This window comes from Sinocyclocheilus rhinocerous, unplaced genomic scaffold (assembly GCF_001515625.1).
Source record: "Sinocyclocheilus rhinocerous isolate Xijiao unplaced genomic scaffold, SAMN03320098_v1.1 scaffold2293, whole genome shotgun sequence".
Classification (NCBI taxonomy): Eukaryota; Metazoa; Chordata; class Actinopteri; order Cypriniformes; family Cyprinidae; genus Sinocyclocheilus; species Sinocyclocheilus rhinocerous.
In genome coordinates this window covers 405130-426654 of record NW_015665002.1, presented here as the reverse complement: position 1 = coordinate 426654, position 21525 = coordinate 405130, and the positions used below count along the sequence as shown (strand labels likewise).

The 21525-nt window shown below is 36.9% G+C and overlaps 2 protein-coding genes across 6 annotated transcripts in view; both read right to left on the bottom strand.

Moving 5' to 3' along the window:
• LOC107730788 (sodium- and chloride-dependent glycine transporter 1-like) overlaps nt 1-17123 on the bottom strand; it is a 47985-nt gene extending 30862 nt beyond the window's left edge. Inside the window, exons 1-2 of one of the 4 annotated variants that reach the window (XM_016541728.1) lie at nt 17046-17123; nt 10485-10736 (exon numbers count right to left, since the gene is read on the bottom strand). In XM_016541728.1, the coding sequence (XP_016397214.1) occupies nt 10485-10514 (30 nt within the window). In that variant the 5' untranslated portion in view covers nt 10515-10736; nt 17046-17123. Of the gene's footprint in view, nt 1-10484; nt 10742-16287; nt 16371-16725; nt 16776-17045 lie in introns of those variants that run through there. The other 3 variants (XM_016541726.1, XM_016541727.1, XM_016541725.1) reach the window with 3 other exon arrangements.
• Nucleotides 17124-18984: 1861 nt separating this feature from the next.
• LOC107730790 (Krueppel-like factor 4) lies at nt 18985-21207 on the bottom strand. 2 transcript variants are annotated; one of them, XM_016541729.1, is made up of 3 exons: nt 21063-21207; nt 19540-20515; nt 18985-19425 (listed from the first exon to the last, which is right to left on the bottom strand). In XM_016541729.1, the coding sequence occupies exons 1-3, from the start codon at nt 21147-21149 to the stop codon at nt 19250-19252; spliced, it is 1239 nt and encodes a 412-aa protein (XP_016397215.1). In that variant the 5' UTR covers nt 21150-21207; the 3' UTR covers nt 18985-19249. The 2 variants fall into 2 exon arrangements, with proteins under 2 accessions (XP_016397215.1, XP_016397216.1); XM_016541730.1 differs by having other exon boundaries at nt 21069-21207.
• Between the last annotated feature and the right edge of the window lie 318 nt (nt 21208-21525).

Sequence of the window (21525 nt, the reverse complement as noted above, 5' to 3'; positions counted from 1 at the left end):
CCCTTTAAACACGTGTTATAAATAGAAACTATGCCTAGCTTGCGCATGTCAATCATTTTAATGTTAATATTAGTTGTTCTTTTTGCGTTTGTGCAACAGATAAATAACAATTTATATGTTTTAGACACTTTATGTTTAGATAATTTCTATTTTGCGGGAGTCCCACAAATCATTTTATTTTGATTTTGCGCATCCCGCACACACACGAGTCTCTTCCCGCCAGCACCCGCACCCGCACTCGCCCATCAAGAGTTGTCCCGCGCCGCACCCTGTTGCGTTGGGTCCCACGGTACTCCCACGGGAGTGCAGGTCTCTATCTTTAAGCTACAGAAAGCACAACATTTCGACTAGTCAGGGCTTCAGCACTGATAAAGACCTGACTGGTCAAAACTTCAAAACTTGCACAGTCTTTTTTTTTTATATATATAAACTATCTGGAGCTTAAGTTCATGTGCAAACATTCTTTGGTCACACTTAATATGTCTGAATGTCACTTCATTAGAAACAAAATATCAAACCAGGTGGCATCTGGAAACAAATGATGCTAGAGCTTTTACCAGAAATAACATTGCTTTTCTCAGCCATTCATTTAATAACTTAAACCAATGGTGTCAAGGTGATTTTTAGTGGATAAATGAAGTCAGTTCTCCTCAAGCAGTGTAACCATGTGTAGTTCATCACATCAACTATCAGGCTAACGTTCCACTAATGGTTCTTCACAAACAAACAGTGGGCAAATTATGTCATGATTTTAAGTATGTCTATCATTCTATAATTTAAAATATAACTTATTTTGTGTGTTTGTGCTATATTACTTTAAAATAAATGGCACTTGGTTATAAATTTTGTTACATAATTGACGCACTAAGGATTAATGAGCTACTGGGTTCATGAATATTAATCAGGTTGTGTGCGTTCGCTCGAACTGATTTGCTGAAATCAAAACAGGGATGATAATAGGTGAGCACCAGCCAATGAGATTGCCGTTTGCACATTAGTTCCGCCCACTACGGAGAAAGCGGCAGTTCTTAAACGCTGAAGAATTCCAAAGAAACTCCATTATTTTGACAGCAAATTACAACAAAGAATATCGTTTACATGTAGCGCGTCAATTCTCTCTCTCCCTCTCTCACTGTATAATAAACTTATACTCAGCCTCCAACTCACACACTGGTGAGTAAAATCTGAGAATTTATTAGCAATTGGCTAATATTAGACATCATTTAGTCGCCCAGAGTGAAGATTTAGTCGCATATGCGAGTGATTTTCTCGTAATGTAGAGGGTTGAAATGGCATTTATACATTAAGCATGGCATAAGAGCCACTGCATAATTGTAAATACAGTCCAAAGGTAAGCCTTTTTTTTCTAACATCCTCCAGTCATCCCAAAATAATTTTATGCCTATAAACAGTAAATAGAATAAATTAAATGCATGAAACTAGTAGTTTACCTACCAAATCCTACCCTAGATAAACAAAAAAGTATGCAAGAATAGATCCAGAAATACAGTTTATTATGCCTGTGAGATATTGATGATACTCTCCCAGCTGAGCTTAAACTACATCTGCTCTGCCTGTTTGACCCTTTGGGAACAAACAGCATCACAAAGAGATGAGCATCTCTTTACACTTAACTACACTAAGTTCTTACACAACATAATTACACTGCAAAAACGTCACTAGCAGTTAACATATAGATGCTTTAGAGTGAGGATGGTCTTGTGAGAGATTTAAGTTCAAATCTGTCTTGTGTCATATCACGATTATACATCCACTCTTTTCCCCCAGTACTTCTTAGTACTTCTGTCTCAATACAAAATGGCAAAAAAGGCAGGTTTCATAAACATATCTATGATAATGACCTCAAATTACATCAGAAATCAACTGGCAAATTTGAGTATTCTCTCAATTAATATGTGATGCTTATTTTCCACTTGAGTTCCAGCGACTACAAGCAATTGGTTGAGACTTTGTTTATGTATTTGTGACACCTACCCTTTCACACAAACACACACATATAAATGCACATAGCTCCGGGCAGCTCCTTGTGTCTGTGCCACGAGCCCGGCTGTAAGGGAATCTGACACAGGCGGTCATTAGAGACTCCTCAGGGGCCCTAGCCAACCCCTATTAGTCAAGCAGCAGCACGGAGCCTCAACTCCCTTCACAAAAACACTCGCTTCTAATGAGGATATGAACACTCCGCTATTTGCGCTGCCCAATATCAATAGCATAATAGTGAGTGATGAGAACAAGAGAAGGGCTATGGCGTTGAAATGGAATAAACACATCAAAACAAAACTCATTAGACAGATCCTAAACAAGTGCGCACATGTGGGAGTAGGGGAATAAGATCTCCTAATTAGATACCTAGTGCTCATTAAAGAACTTACACTTCATAATAGAAAACAATTCAATCCCCACAAACCTAATCATAACTATTTTCAATAGCATTTTTCTCTTCATATTATTTATTTAGCTAAAATTTGTTTGTGTGTGTTTACTGAGCTACACCTTGATGATACAATTATTTCCAGAAATGTACCATATTTTAAGTATACAAACACACACAATACATTTTTATTCAAAAAATCTTACTGTATCTATAACCTTATACATAGTAAGGTTTAATAAAACATTTATATTATAAAATCATGTTTGCTTGATAATCAAATATTTTTACAATTGAAACAAACTGCATGACATTTTGCACACGCATTTCATTCAAAACTATTAAAACTATTTTTTTATGATTTTATAGTGATTTACATTTTTTTGAATAAACATTTACTGTACAGAATATAATCTTATATGCAATAATATTTTTAATAAAACATTATAAAATCATTTAAATCATTACTTTTATTTGTGAATTATATTTATTATACATTTTATTTAGAAATTATATTTTTACATTTGGGGGGAAAAAACGGCACAACATTTTGCACATGCATTTCCTTCAAAAACTATTTACAGTAAAGCAGCTCTAAAATAAAATCTGGAACATCAAGGGGTTAAGTTCCTTCGAGTTCACAATGAAGAAAAAGCAGGATTTTGAGCTTAGTATCTACAATTACTGGCTCACCTCTACTTAGGACCTCTACTTAGCGCTTGCAATCTGTGAGTCAGCAAACCCCGTTCTTAAATATTAGGCTACCAGCACAACATGTTTTGGAACTTTATGTGATTCGAGTAAAGATACAGACTTCCTATTGCGTAAATAATTCTTAAGGAACATCCTGACTCTTTTTCATATAATGAAAGTGAAAGGAAAACAGGGGTTTCAAGGTCTAAAACTACAAAAAGCACCACTAAAATGGTCTTTATCACTTGTGTGCTGCATTTCAGGACTTCTGAAGCTTTTCAATAAGTTATATGTGACCAAAATTTAAGTAATTGATCACTGATATGAAACAGGTCATATGGACTATTATTTTTTTGTTATTATAATTTACTTTCACAATATGGAAAAGAGTGTCCAAGACATTCTTATGAGGAAAAAAAAAAAAGCTTTACAACACCGAGGATGAAAAAGGCAATTTCAATTCAGAGACCCATGGGTCATGAGGACCTCATACAAGTGTTAATTCAGAAGCCTCTACAGTGTAACTTAAAAACAGGAAAGCAACACAAGTGGTTTCCAGATTCACCAGGGAGCTTCAATAAGTGTGGTTTCCAGCAAGAGCCCTTAAGCAGGTGTTTTCCATTCAGGGCACGTTCGTTCTATTGACAAGCTGAACAAGAGGGCCTCAGTGAAGGCTAAAATACTACTGCTGACTAAAAACGTCACTTTTTCAAACTTAGTGCAGGCTTTGATGAGCCGTCTCCTTCCGGAGCTCTCTTTTGCCCCATTTACAATCTAGAGTGGTATGTCCAACACACAAAAACAACCCTAAGCAAACACACACACAAAACAGAGGACCACGGTTTTAGACAATCAACTCACATGATTTTTACCCCCTGCACATGACAGCACACAGCCTGAAAGACTGAATGGTTGACATACAACTAAAAGACTGACTGTTAATATCTAAAGTGAAAACAATATTTGAGACATGATCTTATTTAGCTTTCAGAAAGACTTAAGGGACAGTTTACCCAAAAATCGAAAGTCTGTCATCATTTACCCACTCTCATGTCCTCCTACTCCATAAAATACCAATGGCACCAAAACCGTTTCTTACAATATCTTCTCGTGTTCCACAAAATCATACAGGTTTGAAGTGACATGATGGTGAGTAAATGATGAAAGAATCCTAATTTTTGTGTGAACTATCCTTTAATATATACAGCAAACTAAGGAACCCTTCTCCATAATAATAAATACGCAATCAGTTACACAACTTTTGGTTGGCAATGGTCTTTAGCAACTACCTTGCTAAACATTAGATAAATTCAAAACAGAAATGGAAAACTAAGCTGACAAGCTATATTTGGACATCATTGTACATTTTAAATGGTAACTAAGACTATGACAATAAATTCAGTATACTTTACTGATTAAATGAATTTGATATGGTTGTAGTCATAATTTAGCAAAACAAATGGGAACTTTTAACAAAAAAATATACAAAAATAATAATAAAAAAGAATGTGTAAGATCATTAAAAGGTCAAATTCACCAATGTTTCGTTGAATGCAACCAGCTGAATGCAATGTGACTTATATGTGTGAGAAATACCCCAAAATGTAGAATTCAACTTACAAAAAGAGAAGCTGCTGACAGTGTTAACCTGATGTCCAAAGACCTAAAATTGACTTAACACAATGATAGAAAGAGTGAAAACTCAAAAATCTGACCCAGGTCTGCTTGAAATTTCACTGATCAATTAAAATCATTCAAATGTATGTACAATAGCTTAAGATAATTGCCTCCTAATAATGAAATAATTCAAATAAATGAGTGTTTCCTTCACCAGTTCCCATTATGTCATAATGAATTCAAATTCATGGCTATCATTACAAATCAACTTAATATGCTCTCACTATGTATTACGCTTCAACTGTGATAATAATGATGCTAAAAGGGGTCTCTTCATTGTCGGACGGAAATCCTTATTTTGTACAGCTTATTTTGTAATCTGAGGCACTGTTTGGCCAGACACTATATAGGGAAGTCAGTGAAAAGTCTGGCACGACCATTGTAGAGGGCAACACAGAGACATATTTATGGACCTTCGCCTGAAAATGACTTCCTGCCCCGTTCCTTTGGCATGTGTGTGTTTGTGTGCTTATAGGGCAGAGAGAGAATTTGTGACGTCCACCTGGTCCAAAAGGCTTTTGGGACACCGAAGAGCAATTTCCATCGCTTGGATTAACCTGAAGCTTCCCTCCACCCCCACTCCACCATAATTTGGCTGGAAGGGCCCCAGCTGCTAATTCTTTATAAATAGCGTGTAGCTCAGACCTCCTCCGGGGAGAATGGGGCTCAGAGGAATAGCTTGGGCACAAATCAGGCTGGAGAAAGCGCAAAACATACATATTTTGACAAACATATGGGACCATAGCTGAGGATGAACTTGATGTACATGTGACTTTGACTCGCCTCACGTGGATTCAACAATCGGCCAATTAGAAAAGTGACAACAGGAATGTCAAACTGTGGTTGAGGTTGAGAAAAAAAGAGAAGTAGAAAAGTTTATTCTATAAGCTGAAAATACAAGGAATGTCTTGTAATGGGGCCATCTATGTTTTGACAAACAGTTGAAAATCTGAGTTTACACGATGTCTGTGGGGTGGAGGCCCTTTTTCTTAGCAAACAAAAGAAACTAGTATAAAAAGCACCAGAGGAGGCTCTCTGACATTCGAGTGAGGCTTTCTATCAGGAGTACATAAGAGGCATGCAGTGAGGTCCATTTACTCGCACACAGAGGTCACGTTACAGAACGTTACATATGTACTAATTTTCATTATTTGCCATTTCAAACAGCACAAAAAGAGATTGGTATGACAATTTATAACTACCTAGGTCACGTTAGCAGGTCAAAAACACACACAAGCTTGGACTACTACAACACTCTGATTCCTGTGTCAAATTCTGTGCGTTTGAAATTGTGTTTTCTCTGAATTTATTATGGATTTCCTGGCACTTAATTTAATGCACGAACTGGTCAACACAAAAGCAAGGGTTGTGTTGCTGTGATCTTTCAACATGGAGAGCTTCAAAATGATATAATAGGTCAAGGGGCTGTTTCTGTGGAGAAACCCTGAGAACAGCAGACCCCCCCTCATCCCATGCCTTTTTCTCCCATTCACAACGCCATGGGGGGAGCAGGTCGGGTTCAAGCGCAACAAATTACCTAAATATGGGCTGAAAAGGCTTTGAGGGACTTCAATTCAACCGTTAAAAATAATATTAATAAAAGAAGATTTAGGAAGCCAGGTGGGTGGAACACAATGCTAAACTGCGGTCCATAATTTCAGCTAGCGAGGAGAAAAAGTGGCTCTTTCTTGGTCAGTATTTGTGTTTAGCCTGGGTAGAATAGGGGTACCTCATATATAAAGGCGAGAGGAAGAAACAGAAAAACGAAATTTTCAGCCTGAGTGGTTACTTCAAATGAAATCTAAAGGCTGAGGCTCAATGGGCCCTTTTAGCGGAGGGGAGTGTTTTTTAAAGGAATCGCAGCAGTGGACGTGTTTAGCATTTGGTGGCCCTTGTCCTCCAATTGTGCATACTCCATGGTGGCTGCCTTCTCTGTGGGCTTGGTACGCTCCACAGACAGTACAGTCTGCGCCTCAAACATAGACAGAAATCATGTTTGACTTCCCCTTTGCTCAACCACATCTGTTCCCAAGCCCCTGAAGGCACTACGGTTGAACAGCTACAAAGATGTGTACGCTGTAGTTAATGTGAGTGAGTGACAGTTCAATATGTTCCTTACATAAGTGCTGCTGACCTAGGCCTTGAACTTGATGCCCATCACCTATTAATGAGACTTTGGATTATTAACGAAAGAATAATTTTTAATAAAGCACATTTCATTAAAAATGATGTGACATCTCATAAAGAGATTCACTAAAATATAGGCTCTACCAAATGCTAGTAAGTTAGGCATAGGTGTGTTAAAGGGACAGTTCACTTAATAAGTACAATTTCACTACTCTTAGGTTGTTCCTAAACTGTATCACTCTGTCTCTTCTTTGAAACTGAACAAATTTTGAGTAAAGTCTCAGTATTTTATTTTATTTTTTCATACAATGATGGTCAATGTGCTCCAATGTTGTTGGGTTCCAGGTGTTCTTCAAAAGAAAAAGTCATACAGGTTTGGAACAACATGAGTAAATGATGACAATTTTCATTTTTGAGTGCATAATCCCTTGAAATTGTGTTATTTATAGCTGCCACCATGTTCTGGCTAAAATCTAATGCAGTGTTGGAAACAGTCTTAATATTTATATCTAATGTATATTGCAGAAATAGCAAGAGTAGCATGGTAGTGTGCTATTCCAAAGAAGGTTATCCTTCACAGAAAGGGCAATCCCAAAATGCACTGCTTCAAGTTTAAGGAAAATAATAATGGATTGAAAATAATTGCAATAATCATGTTAAATACTGAAATGTACAGACAAAATAGTTGTCTAATTAAATATTTACCATTTCACCCAATATACATGCATTTGCTATGTATTTTTGTGCTCATTAAAACTAATGCATCATAAGCTTAGCAGAATAGCAACATGTATTAGAACACAGAACTCTATAGGAATCAACTGTGTCTCATGCACTTCACGTTAGGAACGCTGCAGAGGTGCACATTAGTCACCATTAACCATCTGCTGCTTATGTGAAGTATTTCAAATCAGTCACTTTTTTCAATTTTAAATATAAGTTAGAGGTTCCATTTTAGCTGATTTAGAATGCCATGTGACAGTGAAACAGCTCACTAGGGTCCTTAGACATTCTGAATAACAGAAAGAAAATGTATCTATGTAATTTACTGTTGTTTATTTTGTTTAATGCTAATTAATTGACCGAAATGTTTGAGAGCCCACAAAGCAGAGTGAAAACGTGCAGCAGTAGCCCAGCATCCTGAGGGACCACGGGATCCAAAATTTGTTTCCGTTTCATTTCAAATTCAGACAGCAGCACACATTAACAACCCTTGGGAAAGGGTGGAGAGCTGCCAGCGGGACAGAAGAAGCAGCGAGTACAGCAAACGGTCATCACAGCTCCTTCAACAGTTCCTCCGCAACTGCTTCTGAATGTCTGACAGCTCCAGCATTAATTCCTCTTATGTCATTCTACTCGTCTCTAATTATGTTTTGGGTTACCACAGCGCTAACATTCTCTACTGTCACTGTCAGAGGGTAACAATGGGCTTTACGCTGTCATTATCTTATTGTCAAAACGTCAGGATATTCTTAAAGCAGAACAGCTTCTGTCAGAGACAAAGAGGACTTAATGCCATTCAAAGCACTAAAGCAAGCTTTGTGCCTTTTGACAGTACACAAAAACCATCTATCAGGGAACTTCCACTTGGTCAGATATTGTACATTAAGCAAAACTATTTGTGTCCTATGAGGTGCAATCTGTAAAAGTCATTTAGAGTGATGAGTAAACAAATGTGCCGGTCAAAATCTTCTTTCCCTTCCTGAGAGCAAACCAAACCTCTGTACTCCCCACAACATTGCGAACAACACATTGATGCCGCTGACCTCCGAAAGCACATCTCAACCACAAAAAAAAAAATATATATACAACAGGGTAAGGTGCTGAAAAAGTCTAAAAGGCAGAATGTTAATGCAACTCTCTATGGGGGGGCAAAGCAATCTGGCATTTGGACGGCATTGTATACAACATAAAAATCTGCAAACTTGAAAGAAAAAAAATTATGAAAAATTTAATTTAATTTAATTTAATTAAATTACGATTTTTAAGATTAACTTAATGAGACAAAATAAAATCATATCCGATGAAAAATAATGGCAATTTTACCATAAATGTGATTTAAACATCAAATCAGATGTATTCCATCTGCAAGATGCTCATTCACAAAAATAAATACACATGTTTAGACGTACAAAATGTACAGGACACAGTACAAGGCTAAAAGTACAAGACAATACAGTTAGAAGAACACAGAGATACACAGGACAGGAGCCATAATATTACAACCACTGTAACCAATCACACGAGGGGAGGATAAAGGTGGGGATGGACCACAAAGGTTTATTTAATATAGGACCCCTGCAACAGTTTTCTTTAGCTTTACGACCTATTTACAACACATTCCTCATATGGACTTCCATATCCATTCTATTTAACCATGATTCTGAAAGGCATCTGGGACAGAATTTAGGAGGGATTATGTTGTAAATAGTCCAATTGTGGAATATTGTAATCCTTACTTTTGATATTATAATTACATTTAAAATAGTACCAGAACGTTCTGTCATAAGTCTGATTTTATGTAATCAATGACAAAGCTTTTAAAACAGCTCAGAACCAGAAAAACACTACCCAGTTACAGTCACACAAGAGACTACAGCATCACTCACCCCGAACAAAAGCCCAGCCACGCAGCAACTCCACACAAACCACTGACACTTCAGACAAACATGTCACCCTTCAGAAAATTTGCAATTAGAAACACTAAAAATAACAATAATATATCTTAAAGTAAAAACCAATGTTGCAAATGTAGCTACAATCACATCAAAAATCATAAGTCATTTTTTATTTTACTGAAATTGAATTTATTTTATTCTTTCTTTTGAAAAACTTTAAGTATTATGCCACGGTTGACACATCTATTTAGAAGACGTCATACATCCTTGACTGTCACTCTTGCATTGTGGTCTCGCATCAAACACTTTAGATCAGTTCACACTGCCAGATTTGTGTACTCTAAGCACAGCAATGGTTAATAAAGTCATCAGGGTTTGGAAACTCAAGAAGACATGTACAGTTTTAAATTCCAGGTTTAAATTGTTTTCACAATCATTTGGAAAAATGTCTTAATTTATTTAAATCCATTAACGAAGCAGTGGATTATAAGACATTTCTTACAACACAAAATAGCCGCGATGGTTCATAAAATGACAAAGCATTGTGAAAAGTGCTTTTTTTCTTCCCTAAATTATACCACATCCTCTGTTAAATTCATCCAATTTCTTTATATTCTCCTAATCATTAGTTAAAGATATCTATGAGCTGTCAGGGCATTTCACACTACTCCTGAGAGTCTTTATTATAAAAGCTGTAATTCGGTTTAAGGTCTAATCATTTCTTTTAGTTCAGCTCTTTCAAACAATTAAGTTTTTTAGAACTGTGGCCTGATCCAAAATGCTTTGACCTGCTTGATTACTAACTTTTAATCAGACAATAAAAAATGCCAGATCGTGTTACTAAGAAATACACATAATACAAGATTAAAATAACTTTCAAAAATATCAAATCTAAAATTATAGCTGTGAAAACCTGGGCATGGAGAAAAAGGAAACATTTCTATAAAAGTTACAAAATGCAAGTTTGAGTGACTCACCAATATGCCAGAAAATTGTTTTTCCGCCATGCTTTTGAAGCTCTCTTCGGCGTGGGTCCCCTTTCCGGAAGGATGCCCGTCCTGGCCTGTCTCTGTGCTCTCTGGAACTCGTCTTGAGCTGCTGGGGTATGTGTCTTAGTTTCTGGTGCACACTGCTTCTCCCTCAATCGTTTCCTCTCTCCGCTAGTTGCAACGTTGGGCTGAGGTGGCGTCTCTGCTTTGTGCTAATTCTGCGTTAATCCAGGTACTTTTCTATGCTGTGAAAGGAACATGTGACAGGGAGAAGGAGGGAGGAAGAGGGGGAAAAGCAGCTATTAGCCCCCAAACGTGTTGTTCTCTCTTTAAAACTATAATTTCATAACCGCTGATTACACTGCCCATGTGCTGGCTGGGAGTGTGGCTGGAGTTTATGTTGGACTTTAAAGTCTGATATTACGATTATTCCGAGAAATGATGTAGAGAATGCTTAAATTGTAAACTAAGATGAGAAGACTTAGTATTTTCAGCAAATAGCTAAAACAAAGGGTTACAGTACAGATGGGTACAGAACATAAGCTTCTAGAAAACAACAATGGTTTACCAAATTAACCTATAGCCTACATCAGCTTACAAACTGTTATAGTCCACATTCTGAATTGGTTAGACACTGTGAAAACTTCCCACATTCAATCCTTCTGTTTTACTACAACAATATTCAAAATCCAGCACATGGACATTTTTAGAATTCTTAGATTCTGCACTAGTACTTGTAATGCAGAAATCCAAAGTTTCTTGTACTTCTTCACTATACCAGATATTGTCAGTTTAAGGCAAGACCAAGACTCAAGTAACAGTTCAGCAACTGGAGCCTCTTAAATCACTCTAATGTTGTTGTGAACCACTCATCCTGACACCAGGCAACACAGTACATCACTCCTCCTGAATTAAAGTGAACGCTTCTCCAGACCAACCATTTGAAATTAACACCTCAGCCTGGACGAGTGAACTTTCACTCATATGGCAAGTGAACATGCACCAATATTTCAGTGGAAAATTACTGCTATGGTTTTGTTAATGGGAACAAGAAACTAGGAACATTAAACAAACAAGGTACCCAAATAGAATAACAATTTAACAAACAAACAAAAAAAGGGAAAAGATAAAGCATGGGCAAAAGTAGGTTAAGAGACAAGTGTACTATCCCTCAGCCCCTCAACCTTTTTCACAAAAAGATGTTTTTATTTACAAAAAGCAGCAAGATAAGACATGAGATAAGCAGAGCAAACTCTCTGAACCGATGGCTCCCTTTATCAGTATTTAGTTGTCTATTGCATCACACAAAACATGTGCACTTTACTGAATGAGCTGTGGGCTATCTATGGAAAAATACAACTGTAACCAATTAGCTCTTTACAAATGAAAGTCTCCGGGAAGGTCGGGCATCAAAAACAGTAAAAATAATAATTATTACCAATTATTTTTATTCTAAATGTTTAGTTTCTGAAACAAATTTTTTAGTTTCCTAAAAAATTATTATTAAATTTAATTATTAAAAAAATAATAAACAAATAAAAGCCATATTGGAAAAAGCTATTTAGGCATGTTTTGTGCCATTGATCGTCCTCGTCTTCATCAATAAATAAAAAAATTCTTCATGCTAGGGTGTCGGCAGCGAATCCAGTGGAGAGAAATCCCCCCACAACTAACTGCAAACTGGCATTCAGATATACCTCCATTTTGTTAGCAACGCCCCAACTTCCATCCAATCAATTCCCGAAGGACGAAATCAAGTCCCGCCCTCTCATTTCAGATGCCGTTTCACTCGGATAGACGTTACAGTAGAGAAAAAAAGACAATCGCTAGTTCCGTTTCATGCCGACTTTAAGCATTTCAAGGCTTGACTCCTGGAAAAGTATCTTGAGCCTGCAATTGTTAATGCTGTGCAAAGTTAATGAGTGTTTCACCCTTTGGAATGCCCCTAATATAAATGGCATCAGAAGACAATGCAATGTTCCAGAAACCCAGTTGGATGTGGCGGTAGAAGTTGGGAAGTCACCTTGCAGACACTGCTTTGAAGTGGCTGATGAAGTGACTACAATCCAAAGCTGTGGCAGGTCATAGGGTGGCTCTCATTATCTGTGACGGGTGGAAAAGAAGGCTTAAACTGGCACTCAGTTTCAATGACATACACAACCCCTGGCTAACCATGCAGGTGTCTTACCTTGCTTGGACTGACCAGCCAATGAGAACACAAGTCTAAAAACCCATTATGTATAGGTATAAAATGCATCTTGGTGTGGTTTGATGCACAGTGCATGACTTTATAAAAAAAAAGCTATTTAAATTCTTTGAAGCTGAAGTTAATACTCATGTCAAATTAAAATAAAAGACTGCCACCATCATTGCAGTCATAAATTTGAATAATACAAAAACAGTCCCATTATTGTAACAGACCAAAATATATCAAACTAATTTCAGCAAAACATGGCAACCAAAAAAAAAAAATCATTTGTATTTAACAGTGAATGTCATCTGACACACCAGACGCAAAAGAAACATTTTCAATTCCCCAGCAAAAGCAAAACATCCTTCACTAGAATGGTTAAAGCTATTTAAAGGTTTATGCTTATGTTTCTCCTTTTGGTCTGGAACAGCTTGATTGCAACTGAGCATCTGTAGTAGCATAATACAATGTACTGCACCTCCTCAACTCCACCCAACAGAGATAACACAAGAGCTCCAAAACACTGCAGTGCCTCCCATAACATTGGCTGTGACCTTGTATGTATTAGTAGAAATGCTGAATAGTGTATGAAATTGAGACTCAACGAACCAATAAATTATTCTTCAATAAACCATTGCAAGATTTTGCTAATAAGGATCAGGATGTGTGCTCTGTTAAAATATTCTTACTACAAAACATTGATAGCAATAAAGTAGATGATTAACAGTGAGGGGGATTTTGTCTAAATGATATAACCAGTTCCTAAAACCACCAAAGAGAAAGGGCACTTCTGTTCTGTCTTTGGTTTTCAATTGTTATTTTAGATATTTTCTCTTTCTGTTGCTCATCCATGAAACGGATTCTATCTGCAAGTGTTATCTACAGAGAATTGAAAGCACACAAGTTACTCTCTTATCTAAATTCATTAAGATAAACTTTGCGCAATTTTCTGGCAAATGTTCAACTGGTTAAATCCATCAATCAGACGTACTTGACAATTTTGTACATCATACAAATATGGTATAACTGAACATAAGCAACAAAACGGATAGAAAAAAAATCTATGGGTAAAATTACTACATTGCTGCGTTTACTGATTATTGGTGTTCAACTGAGGAGAAAACTGCCAAAAGTTCATTAACTTAACAAAACTTCTCATTCCCATTAAACTTATTAACAATCTGACCATTTGTTTCTAACCCTACATCTCTGCAGTTTGTCAAGTTTCATTGCTTCAGTTAAAGTAGTTTGTTATAACTACTTAAAATGGACATGATAAAATTTTCAGGAACTTATCAAGTCTTGTCCACACTATTTTCGAAAAACAATATTTGGGTTACATGGAAAAATTCTTTTTTCTTAACTTTAGGAAGTTCAAGCATGACAGCACATCCTACAGAAAAAAACAACAAAAACATTCCCAATTTCCACTCAGCCAGCACAGAAATATTCTTCATACAGCCATTTAATCCCTTTTACTTTACATTGTGGACAAATGGTGGACAGTCTGTCTGGCCAGGAATTCAAAGTTTTGATTTTCGGTCTGATGAAGGTGGCCATGCATGGGTGCACTAATTGTGAAAAATAAAACTACCTTCCCAGACTACATAAACATTTATAGGAGCTGTGCTCATTTTCAAAAGGCTTAGGAAAAGTAATCTGAAGAGAATTTATCAAAAATTTCCTCACAAATGCAGCATTCAATACTACACACTGTTATAACAACTGTGCATGTACTGAGTAGATGTACAGGGATATTGAAGCCTTCTGGCCATAACAATTAATGATAGATCCTTGGGGAAAAAAATAATAAAATAATAAATACTTTTGTTTTCTCACAGACTTTTAACCTCTATATTGTACATTGCAAATGTAAATAATAATAATAAATCCATTCTGAAATATGGCCATAGCAAAAGGTTAAACAAATAAAAAGCAAATAAACTAAAAGTCCATTAAAGTACCACACTCTGGCACTTCTCTAGCACGTGACACGGAATGTCAACACAGGACACTTTTTTATGTATTGGAGCTAAACCACACCATGTATGGTACAGAGGTAGTGCTTTGACAGCATGGTCACTTATAGCATGGTTTGACATGCCTTTGAGCTGCTCTGCTTTATCATAAATGATCTTGACATGTTTGTGAACAGATTTGGCCCACATGTGGCTATGATATTATCCTGTGTCTTCTTCTCATCAATTTTTCAATGGCAAAAAATTATCTCAGCATGCCCAACATGTTTAAACAAGATGGATAAGCACGTGCAAAGGAGGAGGGTCATTTATTTGTTTACATACAGCCTCTCCCTGAATTTGTTTTTTAGGAAATTGAAAAGAAGGCCTAAACGTTTTACTTAGACCCTAATGGCAGAATGAAGCAACTGATTGTACTATCAATGCAAGCAGCAGATTCATGTATTAACAAAAGAACAATATACATTTTGTTAATAAAAGACTGGTCAAATGGTTAGATTCTTCTATCACCACTATATTTAAAAACAATGAGAAGAATATGGTTTCTTGTAATACATACCAGATCTTGAAGTATTATACTGTATAAGTGCCTGAAATAGCAAATCTTTCCAGAAATCTCCATTCTGTACCTTAAAAATACCAACATCTACCCAGAATATGAAAAGATTATAAATGAACAATAAAAAGAAAACTGAACATGTTAAAATAATAAAACTTAATATCTGCATCATTCAGGTTATTCAGGTTAAATAAATTGGGTACTGTGATTACTAAGTATTAAACTCAAACTAAGAGAGATGTTCTAGACATATGACATCAAAACCACCTTATATAAGGCTAGGATTCTAGTGTTTCTCATTTGTAAGTCACTTTGAATAAATGTAAATGTTATATGAAACTGGGAAACCAAAAGTTGTAACAACTTTCTGTGACAATGTATAAGGCATTGATTCTTGTGTTTGTACACAAAAAAGGATCAGTCAAAAATGTTGTACTGAATGTATGACTGTAGGTTACTGTAATTTCCTGAGATTAATCTAATGTTTGTAATTTGATAAAACCATGTATAGGTTCATCACTTAAACAATGAGTGTCTGAGCCTTAAGTGGTAATAGTCTACGAGTACTAGCTGACTATTCACTGTAAATCATGACAATCAAAAATTATTTAAACGTGTCGCAAATCCGGTAATCTGACATTCAATACTGAGATTTTAAATATAAACAAGAGGGCGGGAAAACACCTTTAAACCACTGGAACAATTTTAGCCGCGTCATGGAAAATTCAACAGGTTCTTCATACGTTTGTTATCAAATGATAAACCCAATAAACAGCTATTAAAGGATGTAATTATTGTACAGCTTGTAGGTTGCAAAATGTATAAACAGCATCATTGCTGACACTTCACCCGCCCTGTTACTAGCCTAATGCTATTCTGACCTGAAACGAATAATAAGCAATAGTTAAACGTTTCTATTAAACAGTTACATTTCAAACAACTGATTATCTGTTACTCTTTTAAAGCTATGCATCTCTTCCTAGTGGTATGAAAGAACATACGGAAGAATCATTCGGCTGTAGGCTACACCTCGTGTAGTAGCCTAGTATCATTTGCTCTTACCATCGCTTGCTCCTTGGTGTTATACAGAAGACAGCTGTCAAGTGGGTCTGTTTTGAACACGACCTCATTAAATTGATGGACATTTCTTTGTTAAACTTCCAATATTCAAAGTACACGCTGTTCAGATGTGGCCCCACCTCTTAACCAAAGACACCCCCCTCCACCCCCTGTGAATATAGTTTTAAGGCTTTTCATAAGTGACTTCAGGATAATGTAATTACAAAGCAGTGCTCTGGCTCAACGTACTGGTTCTCATCTGAAAACAAACCATAAATGAGCAGACACAAACATTAGGCTAACTCTTAAATAATTCTGACCAACGTATAAGCTGAATAAAAATAAATTTAATCAAGTTCGGTAATGATGAAGACGCCGGCCAGATCACCTTATCAGAGGATCTGAGTGAGAATAAGATGTCGTAACTAACTAAAATATTACCGGTAGTATTGAGCACGTGTGTTGCTGCGGTTGATGGATGGATGTTTCCGGTAGACAAAGACCTGCGATTATATTGAGTAACGGATTGCAAATAAAACTCCTGGCGTTTTATTAGCCTATTACTTCCTAAATCAGCTATTTTGGGCTTCTGAATCCTTTCAAATATGACACATGTAAAAAGGAGGGCGAGGTGTGCTGCCAAAATCTTAAACATAATGCCCTGTCGCGTAGCAACCAATTGCGTAGCCAACACAGTATGTGAGCGTGGAATGAATATAATGGGTGAAATGAGGACATACGGCGACAGACACATTCGTTACCTTTTATTCTCTAAATGATGCTGAAAGACGGTATAAGGAGGATATACGCGCTTCCCCATTCACGCACCGTTGCGCAGCGTAGCGGTGGGTTTAACAAACGCTAGCAATTCAAATGACTATTATACTGAGTGATATGCTCCAGCTCTAGCATGTAACGTTAAGGTGTGCCATTGGTCCCTCTTAAGTTTTTCCCACTCTAATGAGAAAATGGCCTGAATACACAACAATATTAAATTGTTTATCTCAAGAGGCAGAATGAAGAGTAGTCTAAATGGTTCTGCGTTTAATTCAGTAGTTATGGTCCCAATTACTTAGCTATGACTTAAATAAGCCTTAACCTAAATTCTCTTAATATCAGGCATATAACATCAGTGTGTGCATGATGGCCTGTAACCTTGGCTTGCACAAACATATAGAATAGTCATGGGTCCCCCACTAATGTCAGTCTTAAAATCTCTTTATGAAAAAGGAATCTGGTTATTAGCTTCAAAGGAAACTTTTAAAAGAGGTGAATGTTGTGAGACCAAATCTCACAAAAAAGTCTGCATTGTCAAAAGTCAGCACATTCTGTCTGCATCATTATTCAGATCATTCAGTAGTCATTAGATAGTTCAGTAACCTTAACATTTTAATAGTTATAGGACAGTGAAAATTGGGAGCAGTATAATTAATTTTAAAAACATTTAAATTAATTCTTACTATAGCCCAAAGTTAGAAGAATATGATTTTAGTGCTTTTACATTTACAGTTTTATCTTGCTCACCAGTACCTCTGCACACTTATCTTTGTTAGTTTAGTGTGTGCTCAACTATGCGTGGCATTGCATCAGCAGGTGTAATATCAGACACAAACCATAGGAAAGACTGCCATCTCGTGGAAGAAATCGATACCTTCAGATAAACTTTACAAAATGACTAATATCTGGTCAAATCTACCAAATGTCAAAAACTTCCCCGGCTCAATTTTTTTTGAATTTCTTAATATTTTTAACAAACGTAAATAGTGATGAAAGCCACTTTTGACATTGTATTTAAATATGTACTTGAATATGGAAAGTAATTATTTTTATATTCGAGATATGTAAAAGCAAGGTGTTTTGTTGTAGCGTGACTTCCTGCCAGCAGAGGGAGACTGCACTAAGCTTTTTTACAATAGCCAGATAGTATATAAAGGCTGTTTTAATGAAGAAGGCAATGAAATTATTTTTTTTTTTAATAAATTAAATCAACAAATAAAGAATGAATTAAAAAAAAATTACATCACATTAATACATTTAACAGTCTTCGTGTTTAATTAGGAATAGTTTTTAGGTATTGCTGAAATTCTGGCTTTTGTGGGAGGGCCATGATTAAGAACCACTGTTCCATTGGTTTGACCACCTGTGAGATTCTGTGACTAAACTGCCTACCTATTTTCAGACAGGAGAGGGCGACATACTGTAGCTTTTTTAAGTAGCAGTGACATGATGCATAAGGGAATGAATACTGTCTGTGTTCTGAACGGCTCAAGTTATTTTCACAATATTTGTGATGATTATAATTGTTGACAATGATGGTGATGTTACATAAGTTAATTACTTGATTTTAGAGTTTTGGTAGTAACAGTAGAAGTATTGGCTTAGGTACAGTGTAGACAGTATTTTTAAATGGCCAAATATAAATATATGAAGAAGAGTGTAGGCCTTTTGATTTAACGTTTCTATTATCAGTTTATATGAAGCTTTACTTATTTTGCTCAGTATTTTATGGAGTAAAAATTATTTGTGCTGTATGTTCTTTGCGTAGATCTTAGTTTTTAATACCTTTCAGGGTGGCAACTCACAATATTTAAAATAAGAAACTTGAAACAAAATGAGACAAGCGAATGAGACAAAAGGCTGATTACAAAAAAAGACAATGCTTTTAATTCTTCTGAAAATCCATGAAAAAAAATACTCCCTGACTTAATACAAATGCATAAATGGAGAATAGAAAACATATAGCCTATACAAAAGTATGGGTCCTGCCCCGTTTTTATACATCTGAGAAAGTACTACATAATTTACCTTCTAAATGAACAAGAATCTCCTTCTATTAAATACGGTCATAATTTAAATCAAATGACATTATACTGCTATTCATATAACTGCTGTCCCAAAATAGGAATTATCGTAACAATATAAAATCCTCTGGTGGTTTAAAATAGATATAGTATTTTTTTATTATTCACATGTGCCTCTTCATGTGCAGAGCCAGATGATCTGAGCGGGAGAACGCTCTCTCGCACAGGTGGCACTGAAACGGCCTGTGTCCGGTGTGTTTCCTGTAGTGACGCGTCAACTCGTCTGACCTGGCGAACTTCCAGCCACAGCCTTCCCAACTGCAGTGGTAGGGCTTCTCACCTGTGAACAGAACGGGGGGAAACATTTATTATTGTGTACAAACTTTGGTTAAACGGTTCATAGTGAGAAATTAAGTTCAAAACAACATGTAGCCTACAAAACTCCGCGACATACCTGTGTGTGTCCGCATGTGCGCTTTCAAATGGGAGCTTTTCGTGTACGTTTTCCCACATCCGGGGAATTCACAGCTGTGCGTCGCTGTCCGTTTTCGTGCCCATGACCGACGCCCTCGTTTTGGCTTGCTGTCGTCTGGGTTTAAAAATCCCAGGAGGGGTGAGGATGGTGGAGTCAACATCACACCTGGCATGGCCGGGTGATTTGCCCGCAGTGGCTCGCTAAACATGTTGTAATGTCCGTGATACTGTTGATGCTGGGCGTACTGAGGTGGAAAAGGCGTGCTATTCATGAACTGCTGTTGATGTGCAATGTCAATATGACGGTGAGAGTTCGCCTCTGTTAGGATGCAGTCTTTCCTCCCTAAAATGTCCCGAGGCACATCTTGTTGCACGTGATGCCCATACGCCTGATGCTGCTGCATCACGCGCTGGGGTTCTTGTCCATAATAATGACCCACGTAGTCGTTTACCATCATGCAGGATTGCTCGTGGTTTTCACTTTTTATTTTGTATCCCACGTTATTAGAATTGGACACATGTGCCTGGTTTCTTGAGTTCAGAGCCCTTAGTTCAGTGTACTCCAGCCTGTCTAAATGTCCTTTCAAACTATATTCATGCGAGTCGCCATGATAATTAATGTCCGGAGTAAACAACTCGGCTACCAGACTGTGGCCGGGGCTTGCGTTAAAGTTGGTGCCACAATACGCGCTCGGCGTCGGGTGACATCCATCGCTGTCGTACACGGTACTGCAGCTTTCTGGTGACTCCGGTAGAGAATAGGCCGGCTGCGCTGAGTTGTTGTCATTGTCAGACGTGAAGGAGTTGGACAGAATGAACTCTAGATCCAAAAACTTGGAAAGGTCATCTTCGTCTTTGGCCAAAGGTGGCGATTCAACTATGCTGAACTCCACCTCGATGAGGGGTCTCACGTCTCCAACTGTCGAGCTAGTTTTAGTTGGATCCACTTTCCAGTCCTGAAGAAAGAAAAATCGGGTAAGCATTTCTTCAGATAACAAAGTCATAGTCATTCAAATGATAAAAAAAATATATACTACACAGACGTGTTGTTTATAAAGATGTAGCATACTTGTAGGCTGCAGTGCGTGAATTATATAATGACTTGCAGGGGAGACAATTAAAAATTTTCGGCGTAACTGGGATTCACAAGACAGCCAAATGTCAACTAGCCAATCGATTTAACAAAACTTTTAAAATCTTACTATGTTCTTGAAATCTAAATAGCCTATATAATTAAGCTCAAAATAATGACATTATTTGTTTTGCTGATGATGTATAGCCTACAGTACGATAATAATTCTAATGAAAGCAACGCTCTATTGTTTCCTCTTCATACGAACACGATTTGTAGGCTATTTACCAATAACTTGTAACTCCCGTGATTAGTTAAACGTATAAAAAAACATGTAAAACCTATACCATACCCTCATAATTCGCTCTGAGTGCTGCAAAATAGGCTACATTTGAAATAAACCTTAAATTGAAATGAAAAGTTGAACTCACCCGTACAATTTCAGACTGCTTTTCGTCTAACATCTGGTTGCTTGCAAAAGTATTTATCGAAGGCAACATCGCATCTGCAAGAGCCATGTTGCAAATGTTAGGGAACTCAGAAGCGGTTCACTCTCATTCAGTCCGAGATAGACAATGCGTCTCTAATAGGTTTGACTGGCTACCTATCTGTCCCATTATAAGGAGGGTCTGAATGTTGCGGGGGTGTGCTCTCGTGACGTTTCTCACCTAGTTGTAGCCTATCAGGTGTTTACTCTGGCTACCCTTAACAACATGTAAACATTGTCAAAGCACAATTGATAATTTGGCCTTTAATTAACCGTATCTCCTTATTCCATTAAATTATAAAGACTGCTTAAATAAAGGATAAATTATACAGAGATTTAGAGACACTCTAAAATGTGCATGCTGGACCTGCTGTTGTGTTTTCATTGCAAATATTTCATCACATATT

Bases quoted from the DNA above. Each gene is read 5' to 3' on its own strand.
- LOC107730790 (XM_016541729.1), bottom strand. From the start codon at position 21,149: ATGGCTCTTGCAGATGCGATGTTGCCTTCGATAAATACTTTTGCAAGC. The intron at 20,516-21,062 runs GTGAGTTCAACT...TTCTTTCTTCAG, and splicing joins AGCAGTCTGAAATTGTACGG to GACTGGAAAGTGGATCCAAC. The intron at 19,426-19,539 runs GTATGTCGCGGA...TTCTGTTCACAG, and splicing joins GCACATGCGGACACACACAG to GTGAGAAGCCCTACCACTGC.